Source organism: Megascapheus bottae, chromosome 22 (assembly GCF_031878675.1).
Source record: "Megascapheus bottae isolate mThoBot1 chromosome 22, mThoBot2.hap1, whole genome shotgun sequence".
Lineage (NCBI taxonomy): Eukaryota > Metazoa > Chordata > Mammalia > Rodentia > Geomyidae > Megascapheus > Megascapheus bottae.
In genome coordinates this window covers 28412510-28439043 of record NC_143530.1, presented here as the reverse complement: position 1 = coordinate 28439043, position 26534 = coordinate 28412510, and the positions used below count along the sequence as shown (strand labels likewise).

Sequence of the window (26534 nt, the reverse complement as noted above, 5' to 3'; positions counted from 1 at the left end):
AGCAAGCACAAGGTACCCCCAAATAATTCATGAAATGTTCTGTTATAGTAGTTTTACTGGAATTGCGTTCCTTACCATCATACCTGGGTATCCACAGGTGGCTAGCTCCAGAGCCTGGCATTGAAATGAAAATTTACAAATGTTCAGGTTCCTCATAGGAAATAGCATAGTATTTGTATATATCCTTCTTAAATCATCTTCAGATGACCAATATAATGCTAGGTCTGTAGTTCTTTGTTATTTATAACTAACAACACTAAGGTTCCAATATGGACACAATTTTATTTCTCAAGTTGTTTTAGGCAGTAGTTTATTGATATGCGGGAAAAGCATCTGCTGATTTGGACGGACAGTTATACTTATTGCCCCTGATGTTAATGTGTAAGGCAAAATTTGGATTAATACTGAACATACAGATGCTGAGGCCTGGCTGAAAACACAAAAAGCCTCCAACCACAGTGCCCAGAAGCATTTAACTTCTGAATGTTCTCTCCCAAGTTATCTGAGCCTTCCTGCATTCAGCTTTTGAAGACATAGCAGAGAAGATAGTTCAAAACCGTCATTTCACCATTGATATTTTAGCAGCTCCTAGCTACTGTTCATTGTAGAGTTCCTAAGTAAATGTTTTATATTGTTATGTATACCCTGTGGCAACATTATCACAAAGGGTGAAGTTTTAGAAATTGAAAGTAAGTTGGTACATGCCATATTTCAAAATGCCAGCAGAGTGGCAGGGGCAGTATTAATGAGCAATAACATTTGTGCAGAGTAGTCATAATGAAAGGCTAGAATATGAAGGGAAAGGAAAGAGGAAGTAAGACTTAGGATGGGGAGTTGGAGAAAGAATGCATGTATTTGTTTTCAGGAAAACAGGAAGATAAAACCTGGAAAGGTTCGTATGTCTTAAGAGAGCTTCTCCATATGAAAGTTCTGGTGATAGCAGAGCGAGGTCCTCAGAAGAAATCTTCCTGTGGTATGTGTGCCTTTGTTCCTGCCTGCCTTTCCCTTAGTGGAATGGAAACATGCAATACAGTCTGAGATGTTGAAGTGCCCTAATAAATTCCCTGAAGTAGAATGGCCTACATAATCTCTGCTGTCAGCATCTGCTTTCTACCTGCTGTAGTCTGCTTGATTATTCTTCCTGCCACTTTATCTGTACTTACCTGGTTGTCCATTTCCATCTCATCCTCAGTCCCACCCCCTGGAGGCCCTGTGTTCCATCTTTACCTTCACACACCCTCCCCAGATGCTGTCTCTAATTCAAGCCTACTCAGTCTTGTCATCTGCCCTACACTCTTTCTTTCCAAGAACATCTTGGATATTTTCTAGGTGTGATAATCAATATCTCAGATTAAGCATACTTGTATTCAAATCCTGCACTCTCCCTAATGCATACCTGACCTCCTGCATTCATTTATTGCCTCTGAAAGTCACCTGACTTTCTCTAATAACTTTATCCAGAGTCAGTCGATCTTTATGTCCTAATGAGTCTAGCCTATTCCCCTTGCTCAACCAACTTTGTGTCCTCATCCTGATGGGCTCTATTATCTCATCAGTCCTTGTCTGAATTTTCTGATGGCCTCCTGCAGATCTCTCTTCCTAATACCATCAGGATGTAGTTGTACATCCCACATTTACTTGTAACATTATCAAGCTTGTGTATGAAAGAAGCAGAGATTAACAGAAACCTAGTTCTTTTTTTCATATATTTTTATTGTAATTAATAGAAGGCTTACATGATATTTGCCAGATAGATGGTGCATTAATTCCCATACATTGATACCCTTTCACATGTCTTGGTCCCCATTTCCCTCCCCCCCCACCCCCACCCCTCATCTTATTTTCCCCTGTTCCCTATCCAATTTCAAATAACCAAATATGCATTTATCCAATATATCAGATAACAAAGTGAAATACTGTAACAATATGAGATAACCAAGTGATAGCAAAAGAGATGAGAGATAACATAGTACCTTAAGAACAACAATCATTCATTATATGGCTTATGTTTCTATATCCTAGAGATCTTTTCATTTAGCGTCATACTATATGGCCTTTTGTATCAAGGTTTTGCTCTATTGCAGATCTCTGCTAGGAGAGCCCAAGGTTTCTACTGATTATGACAAATGAGGGAAACCATTGAGCCTAAGTTCCTTTGAGTCTGGCTTACTTCACTTAATATTATCTTTTCTAAGTCTTTCCATTTCCTAACAAATGGGGCAATGTCATTCTTTCTGACAGCAGCATAGAATTCCATTGTGTACAAATACCACATCTTGTTGATCCACTCATCAACTGAGGGACATTTAGGTTGGATCCATATCTTTGCTATGGTAAATCGTGCTGCAATGAACATTGTTGTGCTGGTGGATTTAGTATGTCTTTGAAGAAACCTAGTTCTTTTTAAAGGAACTAAAATTGTCAAGAAAATTGGCTCAGTAGAATTCAAGTAAATAAATGCTGAAGGCAAACCCAGTAAAGAATGTAGGACTATGAGTAACCATGTCCAAGATACTATTATCTATATGAAATATGTTATAAAAATCCATATTGTCTAATAAGTTAGTTTTTTGCTGCTAGGAATATTAAGGGTTAACCCTGGTCAGAATTTGAATCTCTTTTCTATCATGCAGAAGCTATGGTCTGTTGTAGAGCTTGAACTCTGGGGCTGGGTACGGTCCCTGAGCTCTTTAGCTCAAGGCTGCCACCCTGCTTCTTGAGCCACAGTGTCACTTCCAGTTTTCTAATGGTTAATTGGAGATAAGTATCTCACGGATTTGTGCTCACTTTGGCAGCACATATACTAAAATTGGAATGATACAGGGAAGATTAGCATGGACCCTGCGCAAGGATGACTCGTAAATTCGTGAAGCGTTCCATATTTTTTTGTTACCTGGAATATTGTATATACGTTTATTGGTTTATTTGAAATAGGAAAGGGAAGGGGGTAAAACAAGATGATTGGGAGGGGTTTGGGGAGAGGGAAATGGGGACAAAAGTATGAGAAGGGGTATCAATGTGTGAGAAGTAATGCACCTACTATCTGGCAAATATAATTGTAACCCCTCTATACATTACAATAGAAAATAAAAAAATTAAAAATAAAATAAAAAAAAAAACAAGAATCTCACAGATTTTAGTGCCTGGGCTGGCTTTGAACCTCAATCCTCAGATCTCAGCCTCCTGAGTAGCAAGGATTAAAGGTGTGAGCCACCCTGCCTGGCTAAAATTAACATTTTATTGTTCTTCAACAATCTGTACTCACTTCACTGGTCTCACTGAATTAAATTACTTAAGTTACTTGTTTATTTAAGAAAAACAGTAAGCAATTTGACTGAATAAGATATAGATTGTTTACAAAGCCCTTGAGCTTTCTCTTATTTGTTTATGAATCTGTTAGTCAGTTGGTTTAACTAACAGAATCATGTGTATGAGTTTGGATAATTAGTAATATCTCCTTAAACACAAGTGCTTTAATGAAGGAAATTTTCTTTTTTTATCATGTATTAGAACCACCCTGCAGGACACATCTTGATTAATACCGGCTTCTTTTTACATTCATTTTCTTGCTATATTGTGGTAAAAGAATATGTCCTTGGACTGGTCTGGGCACCTATGATGTTTTACAGTCATTCCTAATTCTCAATATTGAATAGCAGAATTTTGAGGCTGCGATTGTAGGTCAGTGGTTGAGCACAAAACACTTACATAGAATGTATGAAACCTGCTTTCAATCTTAGCACTGCAAAAAAGAAAAGGAAGGGGAGAAGAAATAATTTTGGAACCTTCTTCTTTATCATCTGAACTAAAATCATACTACCTTTAATCTTCTTTACAATGTATTTTGCCTTTCTTACCAGTGAATCAAAATTACATGGGCATTTTTTTTTTAAAGCATAACCATCAGGGAGAGAAGGAAAGGTAAACCACATTGTCATCTTATATGAAATTTGCAAGCCAACAGGATGCTTATAAGAGAGCTTATAAGGTTTGAGGCCTTAGATAGGCCTTATCAGATAGGGCTCTGAACTTACTAGCTTACGCAAAGAGTGAACAATGATTATTCCTGTGAATTGCCTTGATGTGGAAGAAGCTAACTTCTTAGGAAAGTTACAGGAGTTTCTGGAACTAAAAAAGTCAAGAGATTTCTCTATTGTGATGAAAGTCCTTTCTATGAAGCTTAAGATTCTGAACATAAACACTTCCGAGCAGTGCATGGGTCATTAGGGAGTTTTGCACATGAGCATCATACAAGTGTGTTTGCACACAGCAAGGCGCTGCATGAAGGCAATATAGACTTAGGAGAAAGCCAGCCCTATCTTAACACCTTGAGTTTACCCTGGGCAGAATCAAAGCCCCCTTTGACTCCACCAGTTCTATAGAGTTTTAGAGGACTTTTTGTTTGTTTATTTGGTTTTGGTTGTTTGTGTGGGGTTTTTTGTTTGTTTGGTTTTGAAGCTACTCCTACACTTTAACTTCAGGCCTGAACCCTGCCCCTGAGCTCTTTTGCTCAAGGCTAGTGCTCTACCACTGGAGCCACAGCTCCACTTCTGGCTGTTTGGGTAGTTAACTGGAGATGAGTCTTGCAGACTTTCCTCCTCAGTCTCACTGCTGGCTTCAAACAGTGATCCTCAGACCTCAGCCTCCTGAGTAGTTAAGATTATAGAAGCCTGACCCACCAACACCCAGTTTCAGAGATGTCTTTAAGAGTGAAAGTAAGTTATGAATCGAACCCCTGTGTAACCAAAGAAGTCTGAGTTTAATATGAGCTAAGAACTTCTTAACATACACTAGAAAATAGCATTTGAGATTCTTTAAATTACTTTATTTTTTTAATATTTTAAGCTCAGAGTCATTATCTGGGAAGACCACTATCAGTGATAAAACATGCATGTCTTCAGAAGAAAGTAATTGCTTTGTTACTAAGAAGTGTTGATAGCTTTGATATACAATTCCCCCTGAAATAGTGACAGAAAGACTAAGTTTAGTATTTAATGTGGTAGTGACATGTTTTTACTTGTTCTGAATGTGTATGTGTGTAATCTCAACCTACTGAGAACATTTTCTACTTCTACGTTTTCCTCCAACTGGCAATTAGTCAGTAAACACTTTATTTTGTGATGACTCCACTTTAGTTAGTAGTTGATTTTTATGTCAGTACCATTGCTTGAACTCAGAGCCTTGCACTCTGGCTGGGAATGCTTGCTCAGGGTTGGAACTCTATCATTTGAGCCACATTTTTAACCTGGCATTTTACTAGTTAATTGTAAATGGAAGCTTATAGATTTTTTCTGCTTTGGCTGGCTTCACCTCTCAGTCCTTAGGGTTTCAGCCTTCTGAGTAGCTAAGATGATGTACATGAGCTACTAGCACCTAGCTTAATAATACTACTTTATATCACAGTAAATTTTGAACAGAGTAGAAAGTAGATTAACATAATCAATTTATTTTTCTGTTCTAAGATTTTGAACATAACTTACATCTACATACTTATTGTTGTTGACAGAAGTAAAACTATGGTAACAGGTTCATACAGAGTATGCCTAACTCAGCAAATGTTAAAATACAACAAAGCAGTGGTTGAAGGTTATATGTAAATTATTTCCAGAACTCTGTAATGTTAGTAGTTTGCAATTATAATTATTACATGAATAATGAAAAATGATTAATAGGTAAAATATAAATATTCAGAATTGCTCGTTGAGAAAAGTAATTGATGGCTATTAGTTCAGTCTGTGACATTTATAATTCTTATAGCCAGAATTAGTAAAATTTGATTCCTTTTGAAAACTAAAAATGTTTCAGGCACAGACCAGGTTACAGATTTTGTGGGACTTTTTGTGATTTTAATGAATAGATAATTTCAAACGTAAAGCACAAATTGTATACAAAGTTGCCATAGGTCCTATGAGAGAGTAATGATTGAGACCAAAACTCTTCTTTACCAAAGATGAATAGCCTCTTGGGAAGACAGACCAATAGTTGTTTGTAGAGAGCAACACTGTATGATAGGTTAAGTGGGAAAGCCATAACAGAGGTTCTACAAGAGTTCAGGGCCTGGCTGTGTCCTAGACGTACTGGCCATCACCCACAGTGGGACCCTGGGACTTGGACATTTTCTTTAGTAGAAGCTAATTTTGCTTGCAAGCTTTACCATTAAGACTTCAAATTGAATTTCCTCTCTCAATCTGGCAGTTTCGGGAATTCCATCCCACTTTTCAGATCTACATGTTAAAGACATGTGTAGTTTTTTTCTTTTCCATAGCAGCCAAACCTTGGTCTGGGATTCTCTTCCTTTTAGGTTAAACATTCTTTGCTTTCCTATGCATTTGTCCATCTGTATGGAAATTAGGGCTACAAGTTCTCAATTTCTCTCTGACTTCTTTGTAAAATGGCCTTACCTGTGCAACAAAATTGCCTTCAGCTTTCAGACTAAATAACTCTTGCATTCTTCTCTGTTCTCCTAGCAACTTGTAGCTAGTGCCTGGGACCAGGAGCATCACTCAGCCCTTTCCCATTTTCCTGGAGAAGAGAAGTCTACTTTAAGAAATACAGTTTTGCAGCGCACTGGTGGCTTGTGCCTATAATACTAGCTATTCAGGAGGTGAGATCTGAAGATCTTGCTTTGAAACCAGTGTGGGCAGAAGACTTATCTCTAAAAATCCAGTCACAAAATGGAAGTGAAGCTATGGCTCAACATCGTAGAATTCTAGCCTTGAACAAAAATACTTCAGGGATAGTGCCCAGGCCCTGAGTTCAAGCCCCAGTACCCACACAGGGGTATGTGTGACTTGAAGTTTTTAATCATCCTCAAGCAAAGTCAAATGGACCAGAGCCCATTGGAGGAGTTTAGGGGCAAACTAAAGAGGTCTAGAATAGCAGTAGGGTAAAGGATGCTTGAGCAATGCCAGCCTTAACATTACAGTATCAGCACCGCATAGACAGGGCTATCCTTGGTCCTGAGTGGTCACTATGATTGCTATGACCAACTTTAGGATCTAACTGGTAGGTAACCTTTTGGAGAAAGAACAGGGACTAAATTGAAATGCTCCACTGTAATTAATGGAACTGTCACATATATTTAACATCTCAAGCCAGAAGTTTAAGTGAGACAGAAGTATAGTAGGTGAAGATATATCTAGTGTTCTGTGAAGCCTAATGGATCTTTTAACTGGTACAGGGAGATTTAAGGTTGGTTATGATGCCTGTAATGAGTATGCGGGACTTGCCTATGGGAACTGTTGCTTGCAGACCTTGCACTTAACCCTTTTAGCTCCAGCCTCTGGCCTTGAACAAACCACCTAGGCAGTTTTGTTCAGATCAGCACTTTCCAAAAGTGATGACCAGTGTGGGGAAGTTTTGCGGCTAGAACCTGCAACTATGATATGCTATGAAGGGACTAATGAGAAGTATTCAAGTCTGTATTAATCATCAGATTTTGAGTCAGCAGTTTTTACTTGACCCAACATGTATTGTTTTGTTTGTATTTTGGCAGATAGATACCAATATTAATCAGTATTACTATTTTTAAAATGTGGCATGCTAAGCAAATTTTAAAATGTAAATATTTTTTTCTGTTTTCTTCAAGATTTTTTGAAAGATTTTATTAACACTTATTTTTACATCATATTTCAAATTTCATGTTTGACAAGTATTCAAGAAGGGAATCTCTATGTGCAATCACTATCATATAGATTTTAGAACATAATTAAATTAAGCTAAGGGTTTGTATATCATACATATATATATATATAAATCTATATAATATAACATGTCTTGGGTTTTTCTTTTTCTTTTTGCCAGTCCTGGGCCTTGAACTCGGGGCCTGGGCACTGTCCTTGGGCCAGAGCCCAAGGCTGCACCATTTGAGCCACCGCACCGTGGCTTTTTTCTATGTATGTAGTACTGAAGAATCCAACCTGGGTTTTTGTGCATGCTAGACAAGCACTCTACCACTAGGGTAAACACCCAACATTATGTCTATAGAGTATATATCACATCATAGATTTTATGTCTTTGTAGTTATGTTTATATCTCCAAGACCATGTCAGTAACCTTGGGTACCCAAATATTGAGTCATCGCTCTTGTACTGTTTAGATCTAATATCAACATATGGAGCAGACCATGTGACTTTTGTTCCTTTGGTCTTGACTTACCTTGCTCAACATAATTGGCTGTAGTTTCATCCACTTCCCAGAGAATGCCCTTCTTTTATCTTGTCTGTTGGCTATGTAGAATTCCATTATATATATATATGTACCACATTTTTTTGTATCCATGCATCTGTAGTGGGGCATCTGGGTTGTTTCCATTGCTTGGCTATTGTGAATAATGCAGCAGTGAACATGGCTGTGCAGGTGTCCTTATCATATCCTAGATTACGATGCTCAGGGTAGATGCCCAGGAATTGTAGGATTCTTGGTAGGATCGTAGGGAAAGTCTATTTTTAGTTTTTTGAGAAACCTCCAAACTGCCCTACATAGTGGCTGTACTAGTTTATATCTCCACAATAGGATTTTTAAATTAAATTAGCTCCCCAAACACACCTACTAGATGATTCACAGAGTATTATGGAAATATATAATACGGTAGGTATTTTGTCCTATTTGTACGACAGACACAGTAACAAGTTATTGACATTATAAGTAGCCAAGAAAACTTTTTAGCAATAGAGAACCCAGGTTAGAATGCCCATCCTACCTTATCATACACAGTGTTTTGTATTCCACATCTCATACTGCTTTAGCATCCCAAAAGATGAAGAGGCTTATTTTATTTTTAAACTTACAGAGTTATACACGTGGCAGGATGTTAAATGCTTCTCCATGTAAGGTAAAGCTCCCAGGCCAGGGGTATGGCCTAGTGGTAGAATGCTTGCCCAACATTCACAAAGACTTGAGTGCAATTCCTTGGTACTATATACATAGAAAAGCCAGAAATGGTGCTGTGTCTCATGTAGTAGAGCTCTAACCTTGAGGAAAGCCCAAGGACAGTGCTCAGGCCATAAATTCAGCCCTAGGTAGGACTGGCAAAAGTAAATAAACAAATAAATAAATCTCCCAAAGAAGAAAGGGACTAACAGATTTTGTTAGAAAATTAGTGATGTGATTAATGTGTATATTTGCAAAAATCTACATACAAAATTTGGAGTTCCAAGTAAGAAATCAGAGAGTCAATCAGGGATTGAATGCTAGGCCTTGAACATACTAAGCAAGTGGGCTGTGCACTGAAAAGCATTCCCAATACCCACTGGTGGAACAACGAGCTTAGCTTGTCCTCTCTAATCTTTGCACAGTCAGGATGAATTCTCTCAAGGACTCTGACCATGCTCTTTAGCCTTCATCAGCTCCATGTCCACATACCTTTTTATTGATCTGTCTTACTATCTTGCCTATAGTTGGGGCTACCATATACCTGAAATGGTTTGTAGGGAGTTTTGAAGGGATTGTTTGTTTTAGATTTTTGTTAACTTATTTTGTTTTGCTTTGTTTGCTTTCCAAATAGGCCACTAACTAGTCTGCTGCCCATTGTATTAATTATCCTTGACAATATATTAAACACACAATAGATGACTTAAATGCTTCCCCTTTTCTCCTTCCTTCCTTGAGTATTTATTCTTCCTAGCAGGTAGTGGCTATGGGAAATGATAAAAGGAAAGACATTTTATTTGACTCTTAAAGCGGTGGTAGGAAATTTAAAATGTATTGATCAGCAGGAATTTCTATTGTTCTTAGGGCTTTTTTTCTTCCATAAAGTGAAAAACCTAGAGCTCATTGAAATACTCTACAGTAGATTGGTATTCTCCTTAAATTTTTTTTGGGGGGAGGGGACTGTGTGTGAGTGAGTGTGTGTGTGTGTGTGTGTGTGTGTGTGTGTGTGTGTGTGTGTGTGTGTGTGTTGATCCTCAGCTGCCCTGAGCTTTTTTGTCCAAGGTTAACTCTCTACCACAACTTCACTTCCTGCTCTTTGGTGGTTAATTGGAGATGAGAGTCCCACAAACTTTGCTGCCCAGGCTGGCTTTGAACCATAATGATCTTCAGATCTCAGCCTCTTGAGTAGGATTAAAGCTGAGGCACCGGCACACAGATTCTCCTTAATTTTTTAATAATGTAAAGGTCATATTTTACATTGGCTCATTCATGCTATAATTTTTTAAATAAAAATGTGGAAATTATGATATGTAGCCTAGTGTTTAGCCATAGTATATAATTAAAGCTTGAGCTTGCTTTGGTAGTAAAATACGTACATAATGATGGTTTATAGGACTTCATAAATGAAGTATAGGTTTATTCATATCTGGAGCACATGAGAAAAGACTATGGATCTTAGCACCAGTGGTCTCTGAGATTCCAGCTTTCAGAATTCTGCACTATCTCAATAACTAATTCCAAACCCAAATGGGCCCTCACCCACCATTGCTTGATTTATATGCCTTGCTTTAGACAAAGTAAGTATATTATATCGGATAGCCTTTACTTGGATCATTTGGTTTACATTTTGAAAAATCATGTTGGCAACAAAATGTCAGTATCTGTCAAAGATATATCCAAGCGATAATGAAAAGTTTAATTTTGATTAATTTTAGGCTAAAGTTACTTCAATGATCTTGAGCACTACAAAAGACAGAAATAGAAATGCTCCTAAACTGTTCACTTAGGGACAGCATCTGCTAAGGATAGTATGTGTTTGCTTTCTTTCCTTTTTCCATTAATTTTTAACAGGATAATACTTAAAATAATAATAAAATCTTTTTTATTGAACATTTAGATTTAGGCTTAATTTTTTCACACAGCTTATATGCCAAGAACTGGATTTAAGAAGTTTGTAACTATACTGGTTAAAAAAAAAATTCTGGGGGCCGGGAGTTTGGCCTAGTGGTTAAAGTGCTTGCCTAGCATGCATGAAGACCCGGGTTCGATTCCTCAGTACCACATACATAGAAAAAAGCCGGAAGTCGTGCTGAGGCTCAAGTAGTAGAGCTCTAGCCTTGAGAAAGTCCAAGGACATTGCTCAGGCCGTGAGCTCAAGCCCAGGACTGGCAAAAAAAAAAAAAAATTCTGGGCCAGTGGTAGAGTGCTTGCCTAGCATGCATGAAGACCCAGGTTCAATTCCTCAGTCCCACATACATAGAAAAAAGCCTGAAGTGGTGCTGTGGCTCAAGTGGTAGAGCTTCAGCCTTGACAAAAGCCCAAGGACAATGCTCAGGTCCTGAGTTCAAGGCCCAAGACTGGCAAAAAAAAAAAAATTCTAGCACTGCTCTCTTTTTTTTTTTTTTTTTTTTGCCAGTCCTGGGCTTGAGCTCAGGGCCTGAGCACTGTCCTTGGGTTTTCTCAAGGCTAGAGCTCTACCACTTGAGCCTCAGCACCACTTCCAGCTTTTTTATATGTATGTGGTACTGAGGAATCGAACCCGGGTCTTCATGCATGCTAGGCAAGCACTTTAACCACTAGGCTAAACTCCCAGCCCGCACTGCTCTCTTAGAGTTCTGGAAAAAATTCTTCTCTCCCTCCTTGCCCTTCTGTTACACCTTTCCCTCAAAACTTGCCCCTGTAGGAAACCAAACATAGATGGAAAACCTTGCCCATTGTAGCACATCAGTTCTACCATTCTGGATGTTTCCATCCTCAAGTGGCTCTTTCTCATTGTAGGCAAATTCTAGAATCTGTTTACTTACTCTGTTTCTGAAATTCAAACCTTCTTTTCATACTTACAAACCTCTTCACCCTTTTTATTTCGTATTTTTGTTTTTTAATGTGTAAGGCAAACAACATATCAAGTTAAACGAAATTAATTCTTTAGTTGTTTAAACTAGCACCTGATATTTTTCTCATTTTTATCAAATCTTCTATATACATTGTTTCCTATTTTCTCAAAAGGGCACTATTGTTTTGTTTTTCTAAACCATAGGGAAATCTGTTGAATTAGCTAGTATGTGATTAGTGTATGATTTTGACTACATCCAAAAATTTTTATATATTTCTTTGTGATGAAAACACAAATATAAAAAATATGAGCAAAGCCAAGTAATAACAAACCTGGGAAATCTGCATGTTCCACAAAGGGCCAACTTCTGGGAAACCTTACAAGTCAGAAATCAGTAACTAATAAGAAAAGGCAAATGACAGAAAGGAATACAAATGACTTTCAACTTGTGAAAATGTGGTCAGCATCACTCATAGTAAAGAAATAAATGAAATGCATCTATTAGATTAGCAAAAAGATGAAAATTAGTAAAAATGTTAGAAAAGCAGTCACATACACGTTTCAGGTGGAGGAGTGGGTTGATAAAGCCTCCACAGGGAGAATGCTGTAAAAAAATATATATTCTTTGACTAACTAACTCTACTTTTAAGAATCGAAACCACAGATGCATGAACATGTGGCACAGTAAACAGGAATATTCATCTATGCAATGAAATGTTATGTAACCATTTTTAAAAGCATGTCAGTTCTAGTTGTATTAATGTCAAGGGAACAGTGAGATATTTAACTGAAAAATACTACCATTTGGGCAAAAACATAGATACAGAAATATTAAGACAAATCTTATCTCTGGGAAACATAAGCAACCACTAACTGTATTTAGAAAGAACTAAGTGTCTAAGGAACAGGAAAAAGAGGGAAACATTTTTCACCCTGGCTTTTCAACATTGAACTTTTGTAATTGTCACTTCAAATTTTTAGAAACTTTTAAGTTTAAAAGTTGTATAATATACCTTGTAATTTATGCGTTCATTTCTCCAGCGTTGAACAGTTAGATTTTTGTTTGTTTTCTTTTTGGTTTTCTGCTTGTTTTTTGCTTTTTGCTTTTTGTTTTTTTGACAGTTGGTCATGGGACTTGAACTCTGGGCCTGGGTGTTGACTCAACTCTTCAGCAAAAGGCTCCCATCCTACCCCTTGAGTCACAGCGCCACTTCTGATTTTTCTGGTGGTTAATTGGAGATAAGAGTCTCAAGGACTTTAGTGCCCATTCTGGCTTTGAACTTCCATCCTCAGATGTCAGCCTTCTGAGTATCTAGGACTGCGGTCATGAAATAGATTGTTTACATTTTTAATGCTTATAAATCCATAATGAACTTCAATCTATATATCTTTATAAGTGTTCCAGATTACTTCTATAAGATAGATTGCTAGGAGTGGGATGCATAGGAACACTTTTACCTACTGTTATTAGGCTGCTTTGCCCATAGGAAGTACCAGCCTCTTCTCCCACCAGCAGGGAGTACCTTTGCTTTTGGGAGTTGGGGAGGGGGGCATTGCTAGTTCTTGGATAGAAAAGGATGCCTTGTTGAAATCTGTATTTCCTTGATTATGACTATGTACTGTTTACATACTAACCATATTAATATTTTGCATGTTTGTTTCTGAGTTTTGATGTAGAGATAACCAAGCTTGCTGGCTGAGGTGACTGGCACATGGGGAAGGGATGAGCAGAAATCAGCAAAGTTCACTGTTTGATTCAAGCTAATGAATTTGACCATCAAACAATTGGATAATGTCTTTCCTTTGATGTATATGTACTATTACTAGGTATACTAAGTTTTACTATTTCCCCAAAGCCCACAACTGTAATCCTAAAAAGTAGAATTTCTCATGGTAAGTTCAACCCCTTCACAAACCTCCACTGGTCACTACCATCCTTTGTTAGACAGTAAAATACAATTATTTCACTTATTATTGGTGCTTATATCAATACTTCTTTCCTTCTAAGATTCTCAGCCACTTGTCTTCTGTTAGACATGCTCAGCACTATTTGTAGGAACACTTAAATGCCACAGACAAAATTTCTAATGCCTTTTCAAAGGAATAAGAAATAGACTGAGACCTAATGTTTATTATGGGAGATTGGATGGAGTTTGTTGTCCTCTAAAGGAGGAATAGCTTAGGGCTGGAAAATAACTATAGTCAGCTGGGTTTGGAACCTAGTTCTAAATACGTTATCTTGCACTAAATTTTTTAAATCCCTCTGAGGCTTAGTGTGCAAGAATCAAATCAACTAAAATATGTCAAATACAAATACAGTACTCTGTAAGGTATCTGTACCATAAATTGTTTTCCTTTTGGTCCTTCAAAATGTACTTCAAATGCCCATGGAAAGCAGTCTTTTTCTTTGAGAGCTCACAAATAAGTATCTGACAATACTGTTATCTGCACTTAACTTAATAACATCTGCTTAAAGGGCTATCTTTGCTTTAAGGTACTTTTTCTTGTAACCTCAAGGTTCAGTGTTTTATGGGTAAATATATTAGCATTGCCCTGTGGTTGTTAAATCTCCATGACTCTTCTTTTTATAATCACTTCTCTGATATTCCTTTCTATTATGACTTTAATTATCTATGTAATTTGGTTTGTTCACACTTATTATTCATGCTATATACCTTTGCCTTATTCTAAAGGTTAATCTGTTCTCACGTATTTCTCAGTAACCTTTTGTCTATATTATAAATTTGAATTTTCAGTCTCTCTGTAATTCATTGCTAAATTTTACCTGTTTCAACTATGTATACATTCTTTTAACATTTATTCTTATTGTACCAGATATACTTTTTTTCCCAGTCTTGGGGCTTGAACTAAGGGCCTGTACTGTCCTTGTGCTTTTTCCTCACAGCTAGCACTCTGCCACTTGAGCCACAGCACCACTTCTGGCTTTTTTGTATGTATGTGGTACCAAGGAATCGAACCCAGGTCTTTGTGCATGCTAGGCAAGCACTCTTCCTCTGGGCCAAACTCCTGGCCTGTACCAGCCCGCCTGTGTTCATCACCCAAAAGCACATCACAGGCTAGCTGATTTACCCAGTCACATGTTCTCCTGTAGAAGACAGATATTGATGAGTACCATCAGTTCTAGGAAAACAGAGAAGTGACTCAGTAGAAGATGCAGGTCACTCCAGAGAGGTCAACCTCTTTGAAGACTTGAAGGGAATTTTGCTGCAGAAAGGGAGCCATTTTGTAAAGAGAAGCCAATGGGAAATCTGGGATTCAGAATCCCAAATTTTATACAAAGGATAAAACGTATTATAAAGGGAAGAGAATGCTGGGTGCTGGTGGCTTCCACCTGTAATCCTAGCTACTGAGGAGGGTGAGATCTAGGATCATGGTTCAAAGCCAACCCAGTTTATCACCAGAAAATCGTAAGTGGAGCTGTGGTTCAAAGTGGTAGAGCAAAAAAGCTCCTGGACAATTCCCAGGCCTTGAATTCAAGTCCCCTGACCAAAAGAGAGAAAGCAGTCATCAACAAAGAAAATACAACAAAGAGTGAGATAGGAAGAAACATGAAAAGGGGGATTGCAGCACACAGGCTGAAATAAGCTCTGAAAGGCAGTGATTATGAAACTCACACTTAGAACTCACTCAAGAAAAAAAGAAACACTAGAAGCCTATTCTGTCATCACTATGGCAGCCGCAAAATGGATAAGAATGGCTCTTTGGCTTCAGGTCTGATAGAGGATGAGATCTAATACAAAGATGGAAACGGAAATAAGCTACTCGGTGTGATTGGTATGCCCTTTCCACAGGCCCACATATCAAAATGCTTTGAAATGACTCATCTTATTATATACAAATTATTATTCAAGAATTGGTCTTTAAAATAAATTTTAAAAGACATTTGATTGCTTCTAAGTAAAAGCGAAAGAAAGGTCTGGGCTAGAGAAATATCAGATGCTGGTGGCATATTTTGATAGTGAAACAGACAAAATTACTGGTGGAGATATTTTCATTAAAGAGAAGTCCACATATCAACCCTAAGAAACAACATACAGCAACAGAGAAATGTAAACCTACCAGAAGACTAATAAAAGAATGAAGACTAGAAACTGGGTCATTGTAAAACCCTCTACCCAGCAGATATCTATTTCTTAGTAACTACTTGCAAACCATGGGGCTGGGGTCTATTTCAGTGGAGGTATAGTATGTGCTTAGCATTCACAAAGCCCAGAGTTCAGTACCCAGCACCAGAAAAGAAAAGAAAGATTGCAAATATATCTCAGTTAAAGATTATAAATCTTTTAGCTCATTATGAAACTTGATGATTTTAAAAGCTCTTATTAAAATCATGGTTCTGCGCCGAAAGTGTGGCTTAGTGGTACAGTGTTTGCCTAGCATGCACAAAGCCCAGGGTTCAATGCCTAGGTACCACATACACAGAAAAAGCCAGAAGTCAAACTGTAGCTCAAGTAGTAGAGTGCTATCCTTGAAAAAGCTCAAGGATGGTGTTCAGGCCCTGAGTCCAAGCCCCACCATTGGCCAAAGGGGAAAAAAAAAATGGTTCTCATGTAATCCAGAACTACTTTGAACTCACCTGTAACCCAGGCTGGCCTTGAACTGCCTCGATCTCCCAAGTGCTGGGATTACAGATGTGTACTACTACATCTGACTAAAAGTTGTGATATTTCTTTAATTATTTAAAATTAGTAATATGGGATATTAATTTTGGTAAATCTTGGGGCCGAACCTGGACAAGTGAAAAGAATAAAAGTGCCTTAGAGGCATTCTATCAGGTCTAATCAGATGGGAAGGCCTCAAGGATTTGTACGGCTCATTGATTTGGAAACAGCAGATCCAAAAATAACTCAGGAAGCATTATCCTTAGAAATTTCCTCAGGAATACTGAAGGCATCACTGTTCTCAAAATCAATATACATTCCCGTCAAAGCAAAGAGGAGGCCATATCCTTCAAAGCAGTTAAAAAGTAGACAGGAGTTTGTCCTAGAAAGGGTCAGGTTGGTACGTGTGTGTGTGTGTCTGTGTGTTTCCCCAGGATACTTATTTGGGGATATTTGTTGGGGAGAAGCAAAAAAAAGGCACGTATGTGTTTATAGGATGGGTAAGCAGAGCAGCTGGTATCTGAAATGATGAAGACCGACAGGAACGAGAGATATTACAATGAACTGGGCAGGTCACAGATGGGATGCTAAAGCCAAAAATGAGTGTCCAACTGCTGGAGGCTGTGATTATGGCTTTCATTTGGCCCACAGCTGTTCTGAGGGAGAGATAGTAAGGTAAGACCTCAGGCACTTTTTGAGTTTTCAGTATTACCTGTTGTGATGCTTTGCTGATGGGAAGCTGGAGTGAATGTAGTAATCTCAGAAGTTTGAGCCTTGTAAGACTGGCAGTAAAAGGAGAAACAGCTACATGAACCTGTGGACACCAGAGACCTGTCAGTCAAAGGCTAAGACAGAAGAAGGAAAAGAGGAAAGCCCTGTGAGAATCTCTAGCTTAGAGATGCACTAGACTCCAGGAGGTTGGAATGCGACATGGCCTTCACTGCTCGGTCAATGCAGACTGCTTCTTCCTGTTTGGCCCTTTCCTGCATTTATGTTTTTGTTTTGCTGTGCTTGGAATTTCAACCACAGCCTCATTTGTGCTAAAATTAACTAATGATAATGACCTTCAACATAGAGCTAGGCTATGGTACTTGTGTTCTCTATGTTTCATGCCTTATTTAATCAACATCTTGCTTCTATGAAGATTATCCTTACAAGGCGCTGCATACCAGCTGCCCTTTGCCTTACAGCATCTACATATTTTTCTTTGAAATATTCTTGCTCAATGATAAAGTCAAGATGCTGAAAGTCAGAATATGTTGGAGGATAAATAGTTTACTTCTGTAGCCACCAAAAAGAGGCCAATGATAAAAACAGGGCAGGGGCAGGATCAAAATACTTACTTGCTAGCACTCCCACAAAATGTAAAGATTACCTACCTTTGTTTTCACCTTCACAGAATTGTGTGATTTAGAAATACAGTACTTATTAGACATGTGTCTAACTGCATAAGCACTGTATTTATAGCCACATTTGCTTTGGAAAGGACTTAAGAGAGCATGGGAGACAAATAAGAATGTATAGTTGCTGGACACAAGAGTTTCTTGCCTGTAATCCTAGCTACTCTTTAGGCTGAGATCTGAGGGTCACAGTTTGAAAACACCCCTAGCAAAAAAGTTGGTGAAACTTTATCACCAATAAACTAATGAAGAGCCAGAACCAGAAGTAGCAGGCTCAAGTGATTGAGTGTGCTAACTTCAAATGAAAGAAACAGGGACTGTGCCTGAGTACAAGCCTTAGCACCAACACACACACACATGATCATAACATTCTGAACTTGAATCTTGTGTGTAACTGATACTTTTTCCATATATTTTATTGTAATTAGTAGAAGGGTTACATTATATTCATCAGATAGAAGGTACATTACTTCACAAACATTGATACCCTTTCTCATGTCTTGGTCCCCATTTCCCTCCCCCAACCCCTGCCCCTAATCTTGTTTTTCCCCCTTCCCTATCCTATTTCAAATAACCAAATAAGCATATATACAGTATATCAGATAACAAGGTGAAATACTGTAACCATATGAGAAAATCAAGGGACAGCAAAAGAAATGAGAGATAACATAGTACATTAAGGACAACAATCACTCATATGGCTTTTGTTTCTATATCCTGGAGGTCCTTTCATTTAGCATCATACTATATGGCCTTATGTATCTAGGTTTTGCAAATCTCTGCTAGGAGAGCCCAAGGTTTCTACTGATTATGACAAATGAGGGAAACCATTGAGCCTATGTTCCTTTGAGTCTGGCTTACTTCACTTAATATGATTTTTTCTGTCTTTCCATTTCCTTACAAATGGAGCAATATTGTTCTTTCTGACAGCAGCATAGAATTCCATTGTGTATAAATACTACATCTTGTTGATCCACTCATTGACTGAGGGATGTCTGGGTTGGTTCCATATCTTTGCTATGGTAAATAGTGCTGCAATGAATATCGTTGTGCTAGTGGATTTAGTATGTCCTTGTTTCTGGACAATTGGGTAAATGCCAAGTAGTGGAATTGCTGGGTCATAGGGGAGTTCTATGTTTAGTCTTTTGAGGAACTGCCATACTGCTTTCCATAGTGGTTGGACATGTTTCCACTCCCACCAACGGTGTAGTAGTGATCCTTCCTGGCCATATCTCCACCAGCATCTGTTGTTATTAGATTTCTTGATCGTGGCCATTCCCACTGGAGTGAGGTGAAATCTTAGAGTTGTTTTGATTTGCATTTCTTTTATGGCCAGAGATGTCGAGCATATTTTTTCATGTGTCTCTAGGCCATTCTTATTTTTTCTTCAGAGAAGACTCTCTTTGGCCCATCTTTTAATGGGATGGTTGTTTCTTTGGAGATTAGTTTTGGAGTGATTCAATTTTTTGAGCAGTTGATATATTTTAGATATGAGGCCTTGTCTGTTGTATGGTTAGTGAAGATCTTCTCCCACTGTATAGGCTTTCTAGTTAGGGTGCTAGCTATGTCCTTTGCCATACAGAAGCTCTGCAGTTTAATGCAGTCCCACTTATCTAGAGTTTCTCTGTTCTGTTGTGTTTCTGGGTCCTTATTAAGAAAGCTTCGACCTGTGCCAAGGAGACCTAATGTATCTCCTATTCCTTCTTGTAAAGTTTTCAGTGTATCTGCTTTTACTTCTAGGTCTTTGATCCATTTGGAGTTAATCCTGATGCAGGGTGACAAAGAAGGATCCAACTTTAGTTTTCTGCAGGTGCTTAACCAGTTCTGCGAGCACCACTTGTTGAAGAGGCTATCTTTCTTCCATTCTATTTTTTTGGCTCCTGTATCAAAGATTAGGTGGCCATAGGTCTGTGGGTTAATATCTGGGTCCTCAGTTCTATTCCATTGGTCTTCAGGCCTATTCTTGTGCCAGTACCAAGCTGTTTTGGTCACTATAGCTCTGTAATAGAGTCTAAAGTTTGGTATTGAAATTCCTCCTGCACTGTTCTTTCTGCTAAGAAGTGTTTTTGCTATACGGGGTCTTTTATTAGTCCACATGAAATTTTGGATTGCCTCTTCTATTTCTTTAAAGAATGTCATTGGGATATTGATGGGTATTGCATTGAATTTGTAGATAGCCCTTGGCAAGATTGCTATTTCACGACGTTAATTCTACCAATCCAGGAGGTTTTTCCATATCCTCAGTTCTTTAATTTCTTTTTTCAGGGTTTTAAATTTTCATCAAAAAGGTCCCTTACATTCTTAAGTTAATTCCTAGGTGTATAACTTATATTATTGAGCATGTTATGCTATGATTTTCTTAAGCATAAGAATGTAAGTTTTTCTGTTCTATGTAATCTATGTAGCTATTCTAGACTAGTCATGCTTGCTTTTAGAAAAATTTAGGGTGTGTTTGCTTTTTTTTTTTTTAAGGCCATGCTACTTGCTGAATAAAAAAAAAAAAAAAATGAATGAGTGACAAGACTTGGCCAGTGGCCTAAGCTTAGTATGCACAGGTCCTCCTGAGTTTTATTACTACAACCAAATAATAATGAAGATGATCCCCAAAGATCAGTTAAGCTCATTTAAAAAAAACAAATTTGCAGATGAATAAATAAAAATATAGAGTCACCGTTCAAGGAAAAATCTGCCTTAGAGTTTTGGAGTGAGTGGTTGGGAAGAACAAAGACAAAGATACTGTATTATGTAAAGAACTATTCTGCTGTGCAAGAAAGTATGCCAAAATCTCTGTGTGCTTTCTGTCTGTAATCTAAGGTCTTGTTAGATTCATAGCTTGACATAAAAGAATCTCATTCTCTTGGCATCTTTCCCCTATCCCTACATAAGTGAATGAGCCCCATTTAAGTTAGCCTGTGGCTGTTCCCTCTCCAATCATTGCATCCCCTAGTATTGGTTATGAGGCACTCTGCTCTATGACTCCTCTAACTGGCTCCCACATGATTAAGAGCAGAGCTTTCACAAGATTTCCATTCTGCAAGGACAAGTTCCTAAACTCTGCCTTTTCTATTATGGCTATTAATGTTTACAGGATTTAGTTTTACTATTGCTTTTGACTTTTAAAAGAACTCACTTATATTTGCATTTTAATGTAGATTTTCTTTTTACTTACAACTATCTAGAACATAATTCCTACTGTAAGATTTCACAATATATGTGCATTTCCCAACACCCCACCTTCAACTCCTAAGAACTATAATCTCTGTTTCATTCCTTTACTCCTGTTTCCTTCTACTTCTAAATTATCCAGTAATATTCATAAATTCTTTAGATGGTGTTGAAAGTTAAAAAGCAAGCAATCTGAGACCATGAAAAGACTAAAGAAAATGATATATGGTATATCCATCTTGAGCCTTTCTCCTTAGATTGGTCTCTTGTCCAATATCCAATAGATGGTTAATGTGGGTATTTAGGCCATGGCTGGCCAAGTGTTGGACTATGTCTAGTTAAGGACTCTTTTTTTTTTTTAGTTAAGGACTCTTGAGTATTCTTTGTGGCTAACTGGTCAGATCACTCTCCTTTCCATGCACAATGGAATGACCTTAAGAATGTCACAAAGGTGAGACCATGACATAAGGGAGGAGAATACTGATTGTATCCTGGTGTATCCAGAATGGTAAAAAAAAAAAAATAACTTTTATAGCAGAGGCTTTCTAAGTACTGAAGAGAATACTGATTATATCCTGGTGTATCCAGAATGGTAAAAGAATAACTTTTATAGCTGAGGCTTTCTAAGTACTGAGCTTTATGCCAAAATCTAGACTCGCATAATAAAGCCCAATCCTTCCACTCCATGAGTGTATTAGGCTTTTTTTTTTTTTGGTCAGTTGTGGGACTTGAACTCTGGTCCTAGGCACTATCTCTGAGCTCTTCAGCTCAAGGCTAACGCTGTACCACTTGAACCACAGTGCCACTTCCAACATCTTTGACAAATGAAGAACCTGTCCTGGGTTAAGAAGCTGGCACAGGATACAAGCCATAGCATTGTCTTTTTTTTTTTTTTTTTTTTTTTGCTTTCTTGCAAGTATCTGATGTAGGGGAAGTGGGAAAATAGAGGTGTGTGTGGGTGTGGGTGTGTATAATTTCAAGATAGAGAAAAAAGCGTCTTGGCATAATTCTACAGTTTTGACTCATATCATCCTTATGTGGACAACAGCTTTACATACTATATTATAGAAAGAGAAAGCAGAGCCAAAAGATGAAAAGATGGAACTGGGGCAAATGTACTGTATCATTTAACCTATAACTTCTTGATTTGTTTCTGCTCAGTTATCCATGTTAGTGGAGGAAAGGCAGACATGAATAACTCAAAAGACCCAGTAATCTAAGGAGCATTGTAGTAGTTTGCTATTTGCATGTGATTTGTTTGGGGTAGATTTATTTTCCTAAATCTATTTGTTTGGTCATCCCAGAATAGTAATAGATTAGCCTGCTCTTTGAGCAAAGATAGAACTATATTATCCATTAAGGAATATTCTACAGTTAACTCTGCAGTAAAATCTTTTAAATTCACTTAAAAAGTATATCCTCAGACATGCTGACACCTTTTTTCCCCCTTTGAATTCATTTAGAACGTATGCAGTCAGGAGGATAAGAGATGCCTTCAGAGAAAATAAAAATGTAAAGGATCCTGTAGAAATTCAAGCTCTAGTAAATAAAGCCAAAAGAGACCTTGGACTAATCCGTCGACAGGTAAGACTCCTCAGTAAGTTTTACTGTTTTTTCATTTAGAGCCTTCAACTTTGACATTTCCTCCTGGATTGGACATCACTGCTTTTGGTGTTTATGATTTACACTGTAGGATCATGAAATTCTGTCTTTTTTCCTAATGCAGTCAGTCATAGGAAGGTGAACTATCATATTGTCAAATTGAAGGATGACATGAAGAACATTACCACCTTTCTAGAATTTTCAGGGTCTGATCCTTCTGAGATTTACTAAATGTGGAAGTTCTTGGTGTGGGAAACTTTAGCTGTTTTTAATGTTAGTCTGTAAGATACATTGTACAAGCAAGTGTGGACATATGCCAGAGTATAAATATATCCTAATATTTTTCATCACAATTCAGGATGAACAGAATGGGGGATGAGCCAAAATTAGTGAACATGGAAGGTATCCAAGCATGTATGGTACAAAGTACAGGTGCATGAAGCTGACACCATAAAGCCCCTGGAAGTTGTTCTGTTTTCTTTCTGTACTAGTACCACAGATAAACTTGATCTGGGCTGAACTTGGAGTATATGTAGCATCTGGCAGCATGGTCTCTCAGGCAGTAAGGATTTCAATGTCAAAGCCTAGAGTTGGTTTTCTCATCCTCTAGGAAAACAATCCTTTTCACTGTTATTTAATTTAGCAACAGTCATACCATAAGCTCCATTTCCTCTTTCATCTGTTTTTCTCTGTTAATTACAGCAAATTTGTTTAGAAAATACAGAGGTGAAACCTATTACTATTTTCAAAGTTTTACCAAATTTAAAGAGGGATGTTTTTGGTGCTTTGGGAGACTCCTGATTTGTTGAGAATTGTTTCAGATTTAATCTTTCCCTGAGCTATCTTCATACTTGACTTAAAAAGAAATTCAAGCACAAAGCAATATTAAAATCTTTAGCTTGCATTTTATGTCAAGATTAAATGTGGTATTATAGCCTATGTAACATTGGAACATTGTTTTCCAAAATATTTCAGGTACCCCTTGAGTTCTATACTTACCTAGCAATAGAATAATTGAATCACATTTAGACAGGCTTAGAAAATGACAGTTAACCTAAAGCATGAAAAGAAATGGGATAACCAGGAAAAGTGCAATCTTCCCATTTGTTTATAAGATAAATGAGAGTGGTAGATTTACCACTTGGAAAACTAGAATGTCTACATTTTCACCAGTGGTTGAATTTCCCTTATCAGTAGAACATAGAAAAGCAAGCAGCTTATGTCTGTATTTTACATAAACTCAGATTCCATTCATTGACACTTTCTCTGTGTAGAAATTAGCAACCACTTACAAATCAGGCTGGTTTTTATCTTTAGTATGGAAGCATTCAGAATAAAGTACTTTAAAAGGGGGCCTGGAGGGCTAGGAGTTTTACCTAGTGGTAGAGTGCTTTTCCTAGCATGCATGAAGACCCAGGTTCAATTCCTTGGTACCAAGTGGTAGAGCTCTAGCCTTGATAAAATCCAAGTACAGTGCTCAGGCCCTGAAAAAAAAAAAAGAAAATGGGGCCTGTAGGCTGGGAATGTGGCTTAATGGTAGAATACTTGACCAGCATGCCTGAAGCTGGGTTCAGTTCCTCAGTATCACATAAACAGCAAAAGCCAGAAGTCATGCTGTGGCTCAAGTGGTAGAGTGCTGGCCTTGAGCAAAAGAAGTTCAAGGACAGTGCTCAGGCCCTGGATTCAATCCCCAGGACTGGCAGGAAAAAAAAGAGGAGGAGGTCCAGGTACAGTGGCTTACACCTGTAATCCTAGCTACTCAGGAGGCTGAGATCTGAGGATCTTGGTTCAAATCCAGCCCAGGCACTAAAAGCCATGAGACTCTTTATCCCCAGTTAACCACCAGGAAATCAGAAATGGCACTGGCTCAAGGGGTAGGGAGGTTGCCTTGGCCTGAAGAGCTCAGGAACAGCACCCAACACAGAGTTCAAGCCCAACAACCTACAGCAAAAAAGAGGGGGCCCTGTAAATAATCTATGCCACTGTTTCTTGTGTTATGTCTAATTATCTGTGTCACTTCTTGGTTTGGAATGCTCTAACTGTTCTTTAAAAACAAAAATCAGAGCTGAAGGTAGCTCAATGGAAGCATGCTTATCAGACATACACAAGGCTCTTTGTCCCATCCCCAACACCTAAAGAGGAGGGGGAGAAAAACCCAACCAACCCTTGTGCTAATAACACACACAGTATATCTCTATTGAAAATATACTAGAGTGTCATTATCTATACTGAAAACAGGCTAGAGCAGCAGCATAAGGGCGCCCCCCTCAGGAAATCCTGGTAACTGCACCTTCCTATTCTGAAGTATGCTGAGTTGCCTACAGTACTTACATGGAACACAGCAGGTTATCTCTTCAGAGATTTGGCAAAAATCAGCATGCTCATTTCTTCAGAGAACTTGCCTAGCCATACTTCAGTAACTGGCAGGCTTTTGATTACATGCTGTCAGGTCAAGTCATCCTAAAGTTAAGCAACCATTCAGCATATTGATAAGGTAAAACATAGTGCACGCCCAAGCCACTTCACTACATGGTATTATGAATTAGCTGTGAACCAAACCTGAAGTGGGTTTGATTCAGGTGTTCTTTCATATCATCTTTCCTTAAAACTTTTCTTAACACTATTCCTGTTTCCTTCTCAGCCTTTACCTACTGTGCCCAAGGATTTCCTCCCAAGATTGCCCTGGATCGTCCCCTTTTCACTCAGATTTCACCACCTTCTGAGGGCCTTCATGACCACATGATTTAAAACAGCTAGCCTCCCATTGTTCATCACAGCACTTAGCAATGACTAGCATAATTCTCCTCATTGCCTTATTTTATTTTTGTCATCACTTACGAGACAATTGGGGCCATGACAGAACTGACCTGATGAGTAAGAGCATGGATTCTAGGACCAACATGCTATGTTCTACTTCTGACTTGGCCGGCTACATATGTGACCTTGACCACAATATTTAACCTCTCAGTATCTGGTGGGGAAAAGCAAGTTAAGGATAGCATCGCTCTGATGAGGATAAAATCAGTTACTATTTTTAAAGCCCCTGAAAAGATGTTGGCACATAGTAAGCACTGCACAAGTGCAGTGCTTGCTCTGATTTGTATTCACTATATGTAGGACAGCTCGCCTAGAGCTAGTACTCAGTATCTGTGGACTACCTGAATGAACACGAAGATCAAATATCTCAGTTGGGGGGGGGGGGCTGTCAGAAAATTCTGGTGTCTTGATATGTCTGCAGAAGTCTCCTTTGAAGGATTTAGCCTTTCATGAATGCTAATACTCGTTTCTTCTTGTTTGGACTTCTTGTTTCTGACTAGCTTCTTAGCAGTCAGTAGCACTGTGTATTTTGCAGTCCTACATTCATCGTTTCCTTTCCTACACATTTATCAGATATATGTTCTGTGCTACGTAATATGAATTGAATATAATTTCTTTAGACATAACTGGGATAGAATGGCTGTCTATCAAAACTTAGTAGAAGTTTCTTTTTTACTGTAATGTATAGAGGGGTTACAGTTATATTCTCCAGATAGTAAGTGCATTACTTCTCATACATTGATACCCTTTCTCATGTTTTTGTCCCCTTTTCCCTCCCTCCATCCCCTCCAATCATCTTATTTTCCCCCCTTCCCTTTGAAGTTCTTTTTCATTTTCTCTTTAGGCCTAGATAACATCTGTTCTCACATTTAATAGATTAGATATAGAGTTTAACAATCATATCCTATCTCTGCTTTCACTTGTGCCTATATAGATCAACTAAGGTTAGATCAAAGGCAGACTTAGGTGTTTAAAAGATCTTCAGTGGTACTGAAGATGTAAGTGTTGTGTCCTAAACTTGAATAAAAGCCCTATGGAATACACATTTATATGTAATGAGCAGAATTGGCTCTTAAGTGAACCTGTATCTTTTAGATATATGGAATTTTTCAATAGGAGTGAAAAATCCCCTAGCCCCCTGTTGAAGTTTAAGAAAGCAGGGTAAATGAAAAAGGTTATTTAGTTTTATAGCCAGGCCTGGGCTTGACATTCAGTTTTTTAGTC

At 38.1% G+C, this 26534-nt stretch overlaps 1 protein-coding gene and 1 non-coding gene across 2 annotated transcripts in view; both read left to right on the top strand.

Moving 5' to 3' along the window:
* Positions 1-26534, top strand: part of Lyrm4 (LYR motif containing 4) — a 100948-nt gene that overhangs the window by 7162 nt on the left and 67252 nt on the right. Inside the window, exon 2 of the mRNA XM_090356416.1 lies at positions 22355-22475. Coding sequence (XP_090212542.1) covers positions 22355-22475 — 121 coding nt within the window. The remainder of the gene's footprint in view (positions 1-22354; positions 22476-26534) is intronic.
* LOC150048438 (U6 spliceosomal RNA) lies at positions 2780-2886 on the top strand. The gene has a single exon (XR_016539367.1). It is a non-coding gene; the product is annotated as a U6 spliceosomal RNA (small nuclear RNA).